General features: G+C 47.1%; 1 protein-coding gene across 2 annotated transcripts in view; it reads left to right on the forward strand.

Annotated features, from left to right (window-relative positions):
* The first annotated feature begins 5,519 nt into the window (after positions 1-5,519).
* Positions 5,520-16,972, forward strand: part of GALNT18 (polypeptide N-acetylgalactosaminyltransferase 18) — a 339,217-nt gene continuing 327,764 nt past the window's right edge. The window contains exon 1 of one of the 2 annotated variants that reach the window (XM_087433212.1): positions 5,520-6,164. In XM_087433212.1, coding sequence (XP_087289338.1) covers positions 5,930-6,164 — 235 coding nt within the window. In that variant the 5' untranslated portion in view covers positions 5,520-5,929. The remainder of the gene's footprint in view (positions 6,165-16,972) is intronic. The other variant, XM_004418438.3, reaches the window with a different exon arrangement.

Consider the following 16,972-nt stretch of genomic DNA (forward strand, 5'->3'; position numbering starts at 1 on the left):
TTAAATTAAAAAAGTAATAATCCAAATTTCAAGAGTATTACATTAAAAATATTCATTCTAAAAATTCACACATTACAGATGAACCTGGTAAAAAGTTCAGAAGTTGGCCACTATCCTTAATTGTGATTCTTTTCCTAAAGAAAGCTTATGGTTAACAGTTTCATGTGTATTGCTTCTCAGGTTTTATTGTTTACATGACTCATCTGGGGATTTTGTTAAAATGCAGATTCAGATTGAGTAGATGTGGGATGAGCCTAATATTCTGCATTTCTAATATGCACCCAACCAATGCTGATGCTGCTGGTCCATGGATCACACTTTGAGTACAAAGTCACAGGGTATGTGCATTTTTAATTTCATCATTACTGTCAAACTGCATTCTAAAGTGATTGTCTCAATTACACTTCCACCAGCAGGATATTTGAGTACTATTTCTCTTATATTCTCTGTAATACTTGAAAATTATCACATTAAGTTTGTCAATCTGGTAAGTGACATATGGTATCTATATTTTAAAAACATACTTCCTGATTTTTAACAAGTTTAAGCATCCTTTCATATATTTATTGGATATTTATACTTTCTTGTTAGTTAATTGCTTGCTCATATTCTTGGCGCATTTTTCCATTTGGATATCTTCTCCTCTCTATTTTATTGGTTTACATAAATTCTTTATATATTCTGGATGTCAATCCTTGGTCTATTAAATGCAGATATTTTCCTCTAGTTCTAAAGAACAAATTCCCACCCAGCAGAGCTGTCTAGTGATTGAACAGAAGTGGGGCCATTCAGAAGTTGCATAACTACTTGTTGGGAAGGAATTTGGTGCCTCCATCAACCGCTGGCGCCCTTCTCTTTCATGATAATATAACACATCAGATTAGAGCTGATCAGACAGCATTACAGTTGTTGGCCGCCTCCACTTAACCAGTGGTCTCCTTGAGGGCAGGGGTGCAGGTCTGGAGTCCTCTCTGCACCACCAGTCCCTAGCATTGGGTCTAGCACAGAGCAGGCACTCTGAAATATTTAGTGGATGAATAAGTGCACAGATGGTTAAATGGGTCTAGTTGCAGGTTTCCTGTCAGGATCTGCCCTGCAATTCAGCCAGGAGTTGCTTTGGGCCCTTCAATAAGGTGAAAGGAGAGAAGCCAAGAATCCGTTTCCAGGACCCTTTGCTCCTAGTTAGAGGAAAATTCCCTCTGGGTGGCTTGTCTTCTCTCCTTTCATTTACCTTTCAGATACTTTGGTGCTCAGAGATATTAATAGTAACAATAGCTAATACTTATATAGTGCCTTTAATGTGCTTTATATACATGAATTCATCTAATTCTGACATCTCTGTGAGGTAAGTATTATTATTAATATCCCCGTTTGATAGATGAAGAAATTGAGGCACAGAGAGGTTAAGTAGCTTGCCCAAGATCATACAGCTAGTAAATAGTAGACCTGGAACATGAACCCAGCTGTCTGGCTCCCTAGTCTGTGCTCAGGAGACGACATATGAAGAACACTAGGCCTGACACAACGTAGATACCAAACACCATTCCTCTTTTCGTTCACCTTCCCTCCCCTAAAAATGTGCCTTTTCTGTCAGTGACATCTCAGTCCTGTGGCTTGGCAGAATGCAGTCTTGGACCTATTGTTCCTCCACAGCCTTTGTCTTTGAACCTTGCATCTGTCCCTGCCAGAAGCCCCAACAATCCCTTTTTGTCTAGGGACCTGGCAACCCCACTTCCCACACATCCAGACCAGGGATGGAGGCTTTCCACCTTCAGGGCCACTTTTCCCCTGTTGCCCCCCAAATCCCAATTGGCACCTCTGGCCCCAAGGCTTTGCATGGTGCTGCCATCTGGTGGGTATAGATGACCACTGACATCCCTCTCTGATGAGTGGACTCCTGCCATTGGCCAAGATTGGTCCACTCTTCCTTTTTAACCCCCAGGTCAGGGTACCCCACTTAGAATGTAATCAACTGGTATTTGAATTCCATTAATGACTGGTTCTCCCAACCCTGGTATCAAAGATACTCCGAATGAAGGCTTAGTATGGGTGGGATGACAATGTGGCTGTACTCGCAGTTAAGAAGTCTGCCTTAGCTCCCCGTTAAATTACATGAAGAGGGCCGCTGCCTACCCAATATACAAGATGGGTGCAACCCAAAGGCGGGACTGGGAAGACCCTATCAAGCATCTCCAGCCCTTTTCGTAGATTCTTCATGGTACTCACTTCCCTCTGGCAGCAGGAGTGGAAGGAGACCCCAGGTTCAAATGCCAGGCACAAGTTTAGAAAAATGCATTGTACTGGAGTCTCTGCTAGGCCTGCCTGCATCCGTTATCTGATTAACTTCACAATGAACCCCTGAGGCAGGATTTATTTAAAACAAAAGTGAGGAAACACTTAGGAGTTAGATAAATGACCTAACTTGGGAATCAGAAACACCCTTCCAGTTCAGGGATGATTTTCAGCAGTTTTCCAGGCTCAGAAAAGAGGCCCATATCCAGACTGTGGGGCTCAGGTTTTATCCACATGTCTGGAGTAAACTGGGCAGAGCCCAGGGCAACTGGTCATTCAGACAGAACCTCAGGAGCTCAATGATTGCTTGTTAGATTGACTGTAATTGAACTGAGGGCCAAAGATATGAATCTCTACCCAGGTATTGTTTACAAGAGGGCTTAGATGGGGGCTAACTCTTTTCTGGCCTGTGACTGTAAAACCTTTGTCCGTAAAGTCTTTGTGCTCCCTTCCAATTCGCTTATTGACAACCAAGGGGTTGGAAGTCTTAAGTGGAAATTTGAGAGTACTGGGGCCAATTGTCCCTGACACCGGCTTCCCATTTTGAACATCTGATCAACTTATGCAGATCACTGCACTACTGATGGTGAAGACAGACATTATGAATAGAAAGCCAATGTGCTGGAGCCCAGCTAGGCAAGATGAGCACCTTGCTGCCTACAGCTTTAGTTCCTGTTAGCTTCCGTCAGGGGAGAGAGCACTGGTATGGGTTGGTGGAGAAACCAAGTATTGCTAAATAGCAGGATGGAGTTCATGGAGTTGAGCTCTGGCCTGGCGGGAAGGAAACTCATCTGATCCTCAGCACCCACTATGTGTCCTGCAGTAATTAAAGCCCTTTCTGGTGCATTCTTTCATTTAATCTTCACAATCAGTCCTTCGGAAAGTATTATTTACATTTGACCTATGGGGAAATTGAGCCCCAGTGATGTTTTGAAACTTGTTCAAGCTCATGTAACTAATAACTGGTGGATCTGGAATTAGAGTCCTGGAGTCTGGCTGCACCTCCAGCGAATATTCTTTGAACTGGTCAACTTAACCCTGTGATCTTTCAGAGAGGAGACTATTCTGAATTCTTCTTTTGTTGCATTTATCCTCTCCACAGTTAAAAATTATCTCAGAGGATCAACTGGACAAAAATTTAAGGTCACACAATTCACTTTGAGTTCTCCTTGAACCTTATTTTTAAACTCGGGGCTTTTTTTTCCCCATTAAGAATGTGAGGGGCTGGCCAGGTGGCGCAAGCGGTTAAGTGCACGCACTCCGCTGTGGCGGCCTGGGGTTCGCCGGTTCGGATCCCGGGCGCACACTGATGCACCGCTTGGCAAGCCATGCTGTGGCGGCGTCCCGTATAAAGTGGAGGAAGATGGGCACGGATGTTAGCCCAGGGCCAGTCTTCCTCAGCAAAAAAAGAGGAGGATTGGCAGATGTTAGCACAGGGCCGATCTTCCTCACACACACACAAAAAAAAGAATGTGAACAATCAGTATCGCCTCCTCTCTGTCTAGCCCTGTGGTGCTTGAGAAGATCCTGGGAAGAGCTGAACTGCCAGGGCTCCTCCTGGGAGAGGGTGCAGAACAGAAGGAAGAATTAGACCTTTGCCATTAGCTGTTCTCAAGGCCATCACTTGTAAATCCATCCAACTGGAAGAAAGTCCAAACCCTTCATTTGTGAGCTGATTAAAGTTCCAGAGGAAAAGAAAGGGAGAGGCAGGATTTATTCCCTTGTGGATGGAGATTTCTTTACTTTGATTTTTTCAGAAATAGTGCATGTTCTCTTCTCTTGTACATATTGACACATCCATACTATCCTCCTCTCCTCTCCCCCCAGCCCAGCTGTTGTTCTCTCTTGCCGCTATGGGGAAAGAGAAATCTTCCAGGATCCATAGTTGGTGTCTATTTTCACAGCATCATTTGGGGATTTTTGTGAGCAAAGCACTAGTTGAAGTGCTCCTCGCTGATGATGTAAAGTACCCCTTCTTCAGTTTTGTGCCCTCCCTCTATTGTGGAGACAATTTTTGCATCCAGAAGTCATTACTTGAGGGAGCTGCCTTGAGTACTACTACTGTGGCTGGCTGGGGTGCTAGTACCCAAAGTGGGCATGTAGTAGGCTGCCTCCCCAACTCTTCAGGCCAGGGAAATGCCCCCCACAGATAGAGAAGAGGAGAAAAATCTGTTTTTAAAACTCTGCTTAAAGGAATTCTATTCAGGTGCTGAGAAGAAGTGAGTTCAGCAGAAGGGGATAATATGAATAAGTGTATTTGCTTTAATAGCAAACAAAATATGTCAACCACCGGAGTCTAGACATGTTCCTTTGCTGTCAGTCACAGTTCTCTCCACTCTAACATCAATCACAAACAGCATGCACAGGGACTTTACAGTTCACAGAGAGCTTAGCGCACACCCCCCTCCCCCACCCGAATTTCTGAATAGGGTTTCCCTATACACTGAGATGAGGCTGGTCCCACATAGACGACAACTGGGGCTATAGGGCACAGCTTTGTCCTGTGAGCTGCACAGACTTAAAAAAAAAAAAATCTAGTTGGGGTAAAAATCTTTAAGGGGGTTGGTGGTGGTGGTCCAGTATCTTCTAGGCGATTCCTAGGAGGGTTGGCTCCTCTGACAGTTGCCAAATCTGGAGACAGCCAGGAGGCCGGCTGACACGGGCGTCCGACAGGGTGGAGGTCGAAGTGAGGCAGAGAAGAAGTGGATGCCCTCGGGGCCTGACCAAGGGCTAGACCGGACAGGCGATCCGGCACACGCTTCCCTGGCCTCTCTGCAACCAGAAAAGGGGTCGGGGAGTCGTTTGTGGGACCGCGCTAGAAGCCCCGCGGCTGGAGCGGGTGAGGGGCGCTGAGCTGCGCCACCCCCGGAAGATCAGAGGTTCCTGCGCAAGAGCAAGAGGTGGAATTTCCCTAGAGGTGGAATCTGCCGATCTCAGGGCTGGGACTGGCGGCGCGCCCTCTCCGGGAGTCTCGGGTCTCGGGCAGCCAGCGCGGGCGCGGGTGGAGGCTCAGGCGCGTCCCTGGAGGGCGGGAGCCAGGGGCAGACAGCAGGTGGGGCCGCGGTGCCGGACTCCGCCTCCCGCGCCCTCCCGGTTGGTCCGCCGCCGCCCAGCACCGGCCCCTCTCCCGAGCCGGAGCGCGATTGGTGGCAGTGCTTGTCGCTCGGAGGGGGCCGGGCCGCTCTGCTCCGCGGATCTCCCCGCCGCCGCTGCCGCCGCCGCCGTCCTTCTAGCAGCGCGAGCCGGTCGGACCGCCAAGGCAACCGGCGCCTGGCAATGGGAAGCGGCGCGGCCGCGGACCCAGGCTGTGGCAAAGTTTCCCAGACGCGCGTATCGGGGCGCGCGGCTGCCAGCCACCCGTGACCGCTCCGAGAAGGGCTCGGAGATTTTTAATTTGGAAAAAAAATCCACCTCATTTCCTTTGTCAAGCTCTCTCTTCGGGTGGCCAACGGCGGGAGCTCCAAACTTGGGCACGGCAGTTCCACAGCCAGCAGATCGGGCTTTGGAGAACGTCGGGACTCAGGTGCTCGGGCGCCCAGCGGCCCGAGGCGTGCTAGGGGGTGTGAGCGCGGGGGGAGTCCAGGGCGCGAGGCGAGGAGGGGCCCCTGGGAGCTCTATATGGAGGAGGGAGCCCAGAATGGTGTGCACCAGGAAGACCAAAACTTTGGTGTCCACTTGCGTGATCCTGAGCGGCATGACCAACATCATATGTCTGCTCTACGTGGGCTGGGTCACCAACTACATCGCCAGCGTGTATGTGCGGGGGCAGGAGCCAGCACCCGACAAAAAGCTGGAGGAAGACAAAGGGGACACCCTGAAGATTATTGAACGGCTGGACCACCTGGAGAATGTCATCAAGCAGCATATCCAAGGTATGGGCGCCCGGGGAAACTTGGGCCGCCCACGAGGCCCGGGAGTGCCCAGCGCGGCGCGGGGTGCGCTGGGGCTGGTGCGCATCTATCCAGCGACTGCGGGGCTCTGAGGCCGCAGAAGCTTGGGGGTTTGCGTGTACGCTCTTGCCAGAGTGCGGGACCCTCGGTGCCTGAGGCCGTGGGCGCTTCTCCAGGGCACACGTGTGTGCGCGGGGCTACACGCGCGAGTGTGTGCAGCTCGCTGGCGGTGTGGGGGCGCGCTGCGCACGTGTCCAAATGTGCGTGTGACACCAGGCTGATTGCTCGTGGGCTCTTGGGATCGCACACAGGTCTGGCTTAGAGTGTGTGTACGTGTGAATGTTTGAGTGTGTACAAGAGAGCGCGCGCGGGCAGTAGAGCTCATTCGGCCACTGTAAGGGCGGAGAGCGAGATGCCCGCACGGCCCCAGCCGTTGGCGTTTAGAACCCGTAGGCTGCGGGACAAGCCCGGGCTAGGAAGATTCCGTAGACCGTGCCCCAGCCTCAGTCCTGCTGTGCGCGGCACATAGGCGGTTGGAAACGCAGGGGGCTCTGTGGCTGGGTGTGCTGCTTGACCCTATAGCGGTCTCCCCCACCACAGCCAGCGGTTCGAGACCCTCTCCAGGAGCAGGCGTCAACGAGCGGAAGAAGCGCCGAGCCTGAAGCTTCTGTCCACTGCGGTGGCGCCTCCGCCCAGGAACGGGAGAACCCGCCCTGGGCTGCGCTTTCCCCGCGGAGCCTCTCGCGGCCGGGGGAAGGCTATTCCCTTCAGTAGCTCCGCTCCCAGGCGACTGGGCGGAGCAGACAGACCCGCGCGGGGTGGGTCTGGAGTCTAAGGCTGCGTCGGGTGCTTGCGCTCCACAGGCCAGGGCTGAGGCCAAGGGGAGGATGGAGTACAGGACGCTCTCCCGAGGCGACCCTGTCTGATGAGCTGTCAGAGGCAGGGGATGGAGAGCTCCGCGCGCCGCGGGTACTGGCGCCGGGTGTGCACACACGCGCGTCTCTCACGTTCACACTTCTCTTTTCTTCGCCTCCCCGCTCTCCCTGCTTTCTCCCGGGCTTGTGAGCCTCTTAAAGGCGGGGGGCCTCGTTCACCTGTAAACCTGCCAGGCCAGCCAGGCTCTGGGTCCAGCACCTGGCAGACCTTGGCAAATATCGAGTTGGATGGAAGGCATTCTCCCCCAGGAGCACTCTCTTTTGTTTACACGTGGGTGTCTGGATCCAACCCTTGCATCTGCTGCCCCTAACAGGGTAGGGACAGCTGCTCTGTCCACATTTGGTGTGTTTCCCTAGGTGTCTAGAATAGTTCCTTCCCAGGGGAGGTTCAGGTGCGTGCAGGAGAAGTGTACATATCTGTTGTGCTTCCTGACTGATGACTTCAAAACAACCCCATGGCTTGGGGACACTTCCCCAGAAAAGGAGACCGTTTACAGCTTCTCCTTCATACCTGCCTCTGCCTCTCAGCCTGGCACTGGGCTTGACAGACCAATTTATCTATCTGATGGTGCCTGTTACTTCTATTTCTTACTTGTCCTTTTCCATCCCCTGGGTCTGGGTTGACAATTAATCAGCAATAGAAGTACAATATTTGCCCCAGGGTGATTCAGAATGTTCCCAGGGAGACACAAGGCCATACCTTACTTTGACATTTCCAGTTTGTCCACAGATTTTGAGAGATTTTCGTTCACTGAATCTGTGTGTGTGTATATGTTCCTGGAAAACCAGTCTCTTGTGCTATCTGGTCTGGTCAGGGCGAGGTGAGCAAGGTACTACTTTGGGGAGCAGTGAGGAGACATTGCTAACCCATGAGCTCATCACAGAGTGGGCTCCTATCAGGTTGAATGTGGACCGGGTCATGTGATTTATAAGGCTCTACATGAAAATGAGTGCAGCATTGAAGTTGAAAGGAGCCTTTGTGATTCTGCTCCCGGGAAACCTTATAACTGTGCATTGTTCGGAACTTTCAAATACCTACCTGAAAAAATGGAAAGAGATGGGGAAAAAAGAGGGAGCAGGATCCTTAAAATGTGTTGGTCCAGTTGTCTTGTATCTGTGCAGTGACTGTATTATAATTCCTGTGGATATTCAGAAATGATCAGATGCTCAGGACAGAAAGGTGGAAGCCACAACCCATAGTGGGTGGGGAGGGGTCAGTGACTTGGGGAAGATTAGACACGAGGCAGGCAGAGGACAGAGGTTACTTGGTTCATTGTGCCATGATGGTGTAGCAATGACTAGTGACAGTTCCCCCAGGGGTGCCAGGGCTCTCCTGAGCTAGGGTTTGGGGAATTTAAAGTAAATTTAGGGATTTACCTTCTTTAGGTAAGGAGCCTACAACGTTTGGGACTAGCCAAGAACAGCACTCTGACGGCAGAGGGTAAGAAAGGATGAGATCAGACTCTTATACTTGATGATATGGACCATTAACGTATATTCCACTGTCAAGTTTCTTGTAGTCAGTAGAGCCTTTTGAACAATCCAGTTTACTCGGCTGAGCTGAGGGGGAGTAAGGGATAATAATAATAATAGCTAAAAATTATATAGCACCTATTATGTGCCAGGCAGTATTCCAAGTGCTTTATGTATATTGACTTATTTAATCCTCACAACCCTGTGAGGTAGGTAATATTAGCTCCATTTTACAGATGGTGAGGTTATATGACTTGTCTAGGGTCATACCACTGGTACATGGTGGTACAGGGATTTAAACCCAGCTAATGTGGCTTCAGAGTCTGTGTTCTTAACCACATACTATACTCTCTCCTAGTGGCCACTGGGTCACTCCCTTGGAGTCACTTGATGGTGGGAGTGGGTGTCAGAGTGAGAGACCTTAGAGGATGGCCAAGGGAGATGGAGTCATGGTCTTCCCACTTGGAGACTCTTCCATGGATAAAGTCAGGAAGCTCTGGGTTTTGTTTTGTTTCATGCTGAGAGGCAGAGGTTACATTCACTTAAAAAGTGTTTGTGGGAACGACCCGGTGGTGTAGTGGTTGAGTTCGTGTGCTCCGCTTCGGTGGCCCTGATTTTGCAGGTTCGGATCCCAGGCGCGGACGTACGCACAGTTCATCCAGCCATGCTGTGGTGGCATCCCATATACAAAATAGAGGAAGATGGGCACACACGTTAGCTCAGGGCCAATCTTCCTCAGCAAAAATAAATTAAAAAAAAAAGTATTTGTGGAACACCCAGGCCGGTTCCTGGCACATTCTGCAGAGAGTGGGTGTTGCATGGATGAGTGGATGAATGAATGAGCACACAGTGTGGATGCCCAGCACGCTGGTTAGTCATTAATGAAAGTGTTTTCATTCTCAAATGAGTGCGTTTTGCTTTGGAGCTCTGCTCAGGTTCCTTTTTGCTTTGGAAAGAATGTGGTCCCGGAATCTGCAAATGTCACAAAATGTTCTGCAGGATGTTCCGTAGGACTTGCAATTAGAAGAGGCTTTGGAGCATCACCATAGAGGTCTGTTCCAGTCATGACTGAAAAGTCTATTTTCCTCTTGGGGGTTGCCATGATATTTCATTTTAATTTGTTTTCTGATTGAATGAGTTAATTAGATGGTGGGAATCCCTTGGGAATGTAAATTGCAGTTTTGAGAATTTTTTGTAACCAAATAGATGGTAAACGAGAGGGTAGATAACTCCAGATTTCAAAAATAGCTTCCTGATGGGTTGGAAACACAAAATAAGTCTTAGTACAGGTTCTGTCTTGGGAGGAGAACGATGGGATCGCTTGAGATGGTGAGGTGAATTAAGTAGCAAGTGTGCTGAAGGAGGCCTTACGAAATGGAAATGTTGATTCACCTCTTATTTTGGAAGTCCAGTAGAAACAAAAGCAGCATTCTCCTTGTCTTGATTAGTATCTTTTTGAATCTGTAAAAGATTGTGCCAATATTAAAGACAATTAAAATGTATAAAATTGCCTCATTCATTCTACCCTAACACAACTATTTTGCATTTTGAGTATTCCCTTCTAGCTCTGTCCATCTGCCTCCATATTTAAAAATGAAGGTGGTGGTGTGGTTTACATGTAATTTTTTATTCTGCTTTTTCAGTTTGTTAGAAGCATTTCTTCATGTTTGTTACATAGTTTATTGATTTGGTCCCTATTTATTGGAGACCAATTTGTGCACTGGGGAGGTAACTTTGGATACAGTGGAGAAACAGGACACTCCTGGTCCCTGTTGTAGTGGACTTGTTTTTAAAGGACGATAGAATCCCTTTTATTCAACACAAGCAGGGTTTAAGTTAGTCAGCTAATTGAAAAATTGGTTAAAGGGGAGAATAAAACCAAATATTACAAACATACATTGAATATTTAATTGAATAGTGTTCAAAATGTCCATTCATTTGCCAGCCTTTTGCCATAAAGCCAAGGCTTGGTCTCTGGGCTGGGTCTGCCCACTGCCTTTCTGATCATCTTCCTTGCATAAACCACTCCCATAAAGTGCTATTTACAAAGTCTGATTTTTCATTCTGTTTTCTTTAAAATTCATTGAGAACTGAAAGATGCTTATGAAGCAATCTCAGTGTAGTAGCCTAAGTTTTTATGACTTTTGTCTGGTCTTTTGCAGTAATTTTGTGCACGTGTAATCTTTAAGTGACTAGTTTTAGAAAGTCTTTCCAAAGCATTTAAATTAATTTTCTTAGAAACAACAACTCTCATCTTTTTAGCAGTCATATTCCATTGGTTCATATACTATGTAATTAAATTATGCTGTTACAATGACAAGTACAAATAGTATACACACATCTGGGAACAAAGCCAGTGGACTGTTGGTAAGCATACAGCTCAATTGTTAGCAGGAGATGTGAGTGGAGGTAGGAGAGAAAAGCTGACGTAGAGGGACAAAGGCATCCTCTGGTTTGTTTCACAGGAGAAAGGAGAACACGCTTAATCTGGAGAGGTGCTTAAGTGGAGGGTTTTTAAAGAGAACTTTTACTGTATTTTTAATGACTGCATAATATTCCACCGTCAATATGCCATTATTGATTTAACCACTTCCCTATTTTTGAACATTTCCTTTTCTATTATAATTAACACAGAAATGAACATCTTCACCTCACTCTTTTCTTCTTTTGAATTATTTTTAAGGCTGTATTTCCAGAAGTGGGATTACTACTGCCTCAAAGACTGTGAACATTTTTATGAAAGATTGTTTTTCGAAAGAAAAGACTTTCTACATAGCCAACAGCAATGTATTATTGTACTGGTTTTATGGAGCCTGGCCAGCATTCTGTGTAATCGGTCAACTTTTTCTGGGCAAATGTAATCACTGTCAAATGTTCTATTCTTTTAATTTCTACTCCTGTGATTACTATAGAACTTAGTATCCTCCTGGTGCCACCATGTTTGCTTTCTCCTTGTGTTGGTGTCTTTTGCCAGTTTTTCTCTTGGGCTATCAGTGTTTGTGATTTGTGTATTATATATGTATATATATTTACTTACATATGTAATAAATAAATAAATATATTATGCCTGTATTCTATATTATATACATAAATTTTGCTTTACATAGATGCCTTGGGGCAGTGGTTTTCAAACTCTGTCCCCAGGAGCCCCAAGCTTCTAGAAGTTTTGATCTGGGGCCTGAGAAGTAAAAGAGGCAAGTGAGGTCTCCTGGACCCCTCCTGCACCCACCCTCTTGCCTCCTTGCAACCAATGCAGCCCCTCTTTCATCTGTTTCGTATTTGGTGTTCTGTAAAATATTTCATTTTTAAAAGGGCTCCGCTTCTTTTTTTTCCAAAAAAGGTTGAAAATCACTGTTTTGGGAGAAAAGATCAGACTGTTACATTTTTGTGAGGGATAATCGTAGCATGAAGAATTCAAGGAAGTAAACAAATCTGAAAGGAAATTGAATTTCTGAGTGGTGTGCTTGTAACATCTATTTATCCTTCTGAATACCGTGATTAATAATGGATTACATTATGTGACTAATTTTTAAATCCATTATCTTACTTCACTGAGTCTAGATCATCCCAACAATAGGAGAAATGGATTATTAACTGCTTTTTGTTTCTAAAAGTTTATTAGGCATATTATGGGCGTGTTCATGTACATCGGGTCAGTAACAGCAGGTTGCTCGCTGTGATTACAAACCATATATGGCCCCTAAGAATCAGAAAATGCCCTAGACCTGGATATTGGGAGATTTCTTGCTCCTTAAAGCTTTTGGATGTCACTAGAATTGGCCGGCGTCCTCCTCGTCTGATCCCTGACTTGGCAGGGCTGTGAAGAAGAGGATATGATGTTTGCCGAATGCTTGGAGTTTATTTGAGGAAAGGGTATCATTTAAGCAGTAAAGCTATTTGTCCTTCAGAATGAGCTGTGGCATGTGGAATTATATTAGTAACAGTGATTGATATTTTGCGAGAGTTCAGTAGCAGGCTCTGGAGGTTGAACCCAATTACCTTTATTAATAGCTCAAGACCACATCTCCATGGACTGGAAAAACCTCGCCAAAGAGTACAACTTTTTCCCATGGCCAAAGAATTTTCATTTTTATCCAGAAGTGTGTAGGCTGTAAAATAAATGAATTCGACATTCTTTCCCACTCACTTGACGTAAATCGTTATTTGCCCTTGATAAGTAGGTTGATGTAGAATCTCAAGGAGAATTCAGAATGAAATGTTGGAGAGCCACAGTCTGGTTTTCTGGTTTGGGAGGGCCTTGAAGGTCAGCTTCAGTCACCTGGGTTAGGCTGTTCTGTGTTTTTCCAAAGGTATTTATGGGATTCCGAGCGACGTACAAGGTTACAGGAGCAGCTTCATCACCATCCTATAGGATTTCTGTCTTCACTTCGCTTGACAAGCTGAGTGGGCTGTTGCCTTGATCTGGAGTTTGAGGGTTTCTTTGGGATTGTGGCCCTTTTTTGTTAGATGGGTTCTGTCTGGGAATCTGGGACAGACAGGCTGCCCTGTGGAGAAGCATATAGGAGGTTGCTCCAACTGGAGGTGATGTTACACGGAAGAGCCTTTGGGGAAGCACTAAGCTGAATATGAGTGATGAGTGTAGCCAGAAGATAGCAAGGTGGGATTTTGGGAGAAAGAGGATTATGCATGAAGCTGGAGGGGGCGGAAGTCCACAAACGTAGGATGGGCACTGCAGCAGGAAGCAAGGGGCCGAGTGGGTTAGGTTTGCTGGTTGATTGATGATCCACATTCTATGAATGGTGGCCTGCACTTTTTATGCTGGCTTTGAATGTCTTTCTGAGGTTGGGGCTTCTGCCTTGAATTTGACAGGGATTTGATTATTCTATAACACCTACGATAGTCATTTTATCAAATCTCATTTTGCCTTTGGGGTCAGAGTCTGCATCCTTCTGCAATGCAATGCTTGAGCCCAGGAGTTCTCGATGTTTTCCCCTTCGTCACACACATGCCTTCACATGCAGGGCATGCGCCCCAGGGCAAGGTGAGGATGACGCGCATCCCAACACATTGCATTCATTCTCACTCCATCCCTTTCTTTTCCACTCAAGAAAGCATATTAGTATGCAAGAGACTATGATTACCGTGAAATCCCTTGAACTTATTAAACTTAATCATTTGTAAGCTTAAGTTATCGTTAATAACAAATTACTGCACAACATACAGTACGTTGTGGCAATGATTGGGAACAACTGCTATTCTGGAAACTTCTGTGTGGGTCTGTACTCTGTGGACCCAGCTGAGTGCAGCCAACTGGAACTTTAAGCAAGAGGATTCCTGATTATATGAACACTAATGCTTTGGCATTTTTTCTGGCTACCCGATTGTGGATTAAAGTATGTTGCCGGGACAGATCATCGCAGTGGGTACGCAGTTCTGAGATGTAGTTCCTCTCACTGCCCGACATTCAGTTTCAGTTTTGTGAAGGTTTGCTTTTGGGAGATGAAGCTGCCCTTGATGATACTAGCCGAAAGCCGTTAAGTGTCCAGGCCCAGTGAGTCAGTGACAGGCTTCCTGTAGGTTGTTGCTGCTAAAATGGTACTGCAGCCGGCAGACATGCTCCACTGGGCTGTGTTTTGTTACCACTTTCCTTCCAGGGCTCACGGAAGTACAGTGTTTGGGAAGATCCAGAGAGGTGGCATCTGCACCCATTTCCCTGGGACAGATGAGAAGAATGAAAAATGATGCCCGAAGAGGAGGCTTGGGGCCAAGTCTTTGGCATGAATGGGTTCATTCTGCTAATGTCCAGAGTTTGAGTCTCAGAGTGGAGCCCCTGTATAAGATCGTCGGGTGCTGCGTCTTAGCAAGCTCTGGTGCCTTGTCTGTCTGCACCAGTCTGACTTGTCCATCCATCTCTGTCCTCTGGAAACTTAAAGGCCACTGAGATCCCAGGCGAGCCGGAAGGTAATTCAGGGACCGGGCAAGACAGGATTTGAAACTTGGGTTAATAAGTGTCATACCAGTGGCATCTGGGGACTTAGGAGAATGGTACCAAAATTACCTGAGCCAATGACTATGAGAGTAAGAAAGCTAAGGAGAGGTTTGAAGCTACACCAGTGACAGACGAGAATCCTAGCCAAACCCTTGATTTGTTGAAAGAGCAACAGGCATAAAAAGAATTGAAGACTGATTGTATCAGTGGTCATGGAAGAAGAGAACTACTCCTGTGTGTCAGGGACGAGGCTAGGTGCTGTCCATGCATGATTGCTCTTTGTCTTCACAACATGGTGAGGGAGAATTTTAGAGGTGAGAACACTGTGAGATGTAGAGACTTAGAGTTTGCCCAAGGTCACAGAGCTGACTGGTGGTGGAGCCAAGAAGGGAAACTCTGTCCAACATCTATGCTCTCGACAGAAAAGGACAAAAGATGACAGTCTCCCAGAGAGAGGACCGGGAGATCATTTGATCAAAGACTGTGTTCGAGTGTAGGCTCAGAGGCCTCAGGTCAAGTGGGAGACTGCGGGAAAGGGAGCCAGGCAGGTGGCTTGGTCTGTCCTTGTGTAAGTGAGGAACCTCAAGGTTGGGGTGCCAGAGGGAGAAGTCCTTGCTCTGGAAGGGTGAGTGAGGTGTCGCCATGGAGGCTGTGGTGAGCCTTTTCTCTTGGACCCTTGTGGGTCCCCAGGAACTCGTCCTTGCAGCAAGTTGGAGTTGCACACTTGAAGAGCCATGCCTGGAACCTCTGTCAGCCTGGAGTGTGCCAGCTGCAGACTAAAGCTCATTCAGATTCCACATGTGACTTTTGAGCACCTACAGAGCGCCAGGTACTGTGCTGGGTGCTCTCCTGCTCATTGGCATAGTCAGGGCTCTTCTAGGGTGGCCAACTCGACCCATTTGCCCAGGACTTGCCCCATTTTAAAACTGAAATTCCCGGGTCCAAGGAGGCCCCTCAACCCTAGGCAAACCTGGATGGTTGGTCATTCTCGTCTTCTCACACTGGTGAATTCTGTTTAACTCCAAGTATCAGTGCAAAAATGGCCCTTCTGATTGCACCACATCTGTGTCTTCTGCTCTCTGGTCTTGAACGGTGACTTGTCCAAGAGTTGTAGAGAGGACAGTGAGGGTCCCAGCAGCCCCCGCCCCATTTTCCCTGCCCACACACGCTGCCTCCTTTCTCCTTTGTTATTCGTTCCGCCTTGGCACTGTCTGTTTTAGCTGTCTGGGCCTCTCAGGATTTGGAAAGGAAAAACCAATTGCTGTAAAGGAAAGCTCTAATAAAGTGGTTTGGGAACAAAACATCAGCAGCTGTTTATTTGCCCAAAACAGTAGGAGTCTGTATTAATAACCTTGTGAGTTATATGCTGGGAAGTTAAAAGTAAGCAAAAATCTTACTTGAAACCCACAAATGTGACTTTATTCCTTTATTGAACTAATCTCTCTTCCTGTTTATGCTGGTGACATTTTCTGTTATCCATGTGGAAGATCCTTTTTGATCTTCTGTTACAGATTGGTTTAGCTCTGCTTGGTTCGGGTCCCAGAGCAGAGGGGTTTTCTGGTCTCTCTTTATCGCAGTTACGATTCTTGGTGTGTATGCGGTTCCTGCCTCAAAGGGGACAGGCTTTGTCTAATGAATCATCATCATATTTCCCTGACCGGAGAGGGGGAGCCGCGGAGGACTGGACGGGTGTGGGAGGGGCTTCAGACCTGCCTCTCAGTTCAGGGGCTTAGAGAAGCGCGTCTTCTAACATTTGGGTCTCTCGCACTTCTAAATCTCAGTTTAATAATAAACTGATCCCCTGATTTGCTTATTTTCTAAAAGAGCATACGAAGGAAAGTACCACATGCAGGAATTATGAGGTGGACCCTCCAAGTCTATAACTGGGCCAAACTTTAAAAAAAAATTTTATTAGAACCTGGGGATTTATATTAGAAGGGGAATCCAGTGGAAAGTGGATAAAAGAGGCTTTTATCAATGATTCAAAAATTGGAAGAAAGAACCAGTGCGGAAGTGTTGTAGAAATCGGTCTGAGCTTGTCTGGAGAAGAGATGGGCAGAGGAAGAGAATGAATATTTGCTGAGCATCTGTTATGTGCCACATGCTTTACACGTGTCACCTCGTTTTAACCTCGGAAGCAAGGCTGTGGGATGCTGTCATTATCCCCATTTTACAGATGAGGAAATCAAGCCTCAGCGACTGTAGTGACCTTGTCCAAGGTTGTGCAGTTAGTAAGAAATAAAACCCTATTACCTCTATGAAGCCCTTTAGCAAGGGGCTAAGGGACCCTCTTGTTCTTCTGCTCCAGTGATGCTGAGCAAGGGAAAACAGGCTCATTCCTTTCTCCTAGCAGAAAGGTTGCAGATGAAACTAGAAGAAGGGTTTATGAGAGTAGCAAGCAAGACCCCTGAGATGGGTCACAAAGCGACTAT

This window comes from Ceratotherium simum, chromosome 7 (assembly GCF_057802395.1).
Source record: "Ceratotherium simum simum isolate JZ-2026a chromosome 7, ASM5780239v1, whole genome shotgun sequence".
Taxonomy (NCBI): domain Eukaryota; kingdom Metazoa; phylum Chordata; class Mammalia; order Perissodactyla; family Rhinocerotidae; genus Ceratotherium; species Ceratotherium simum.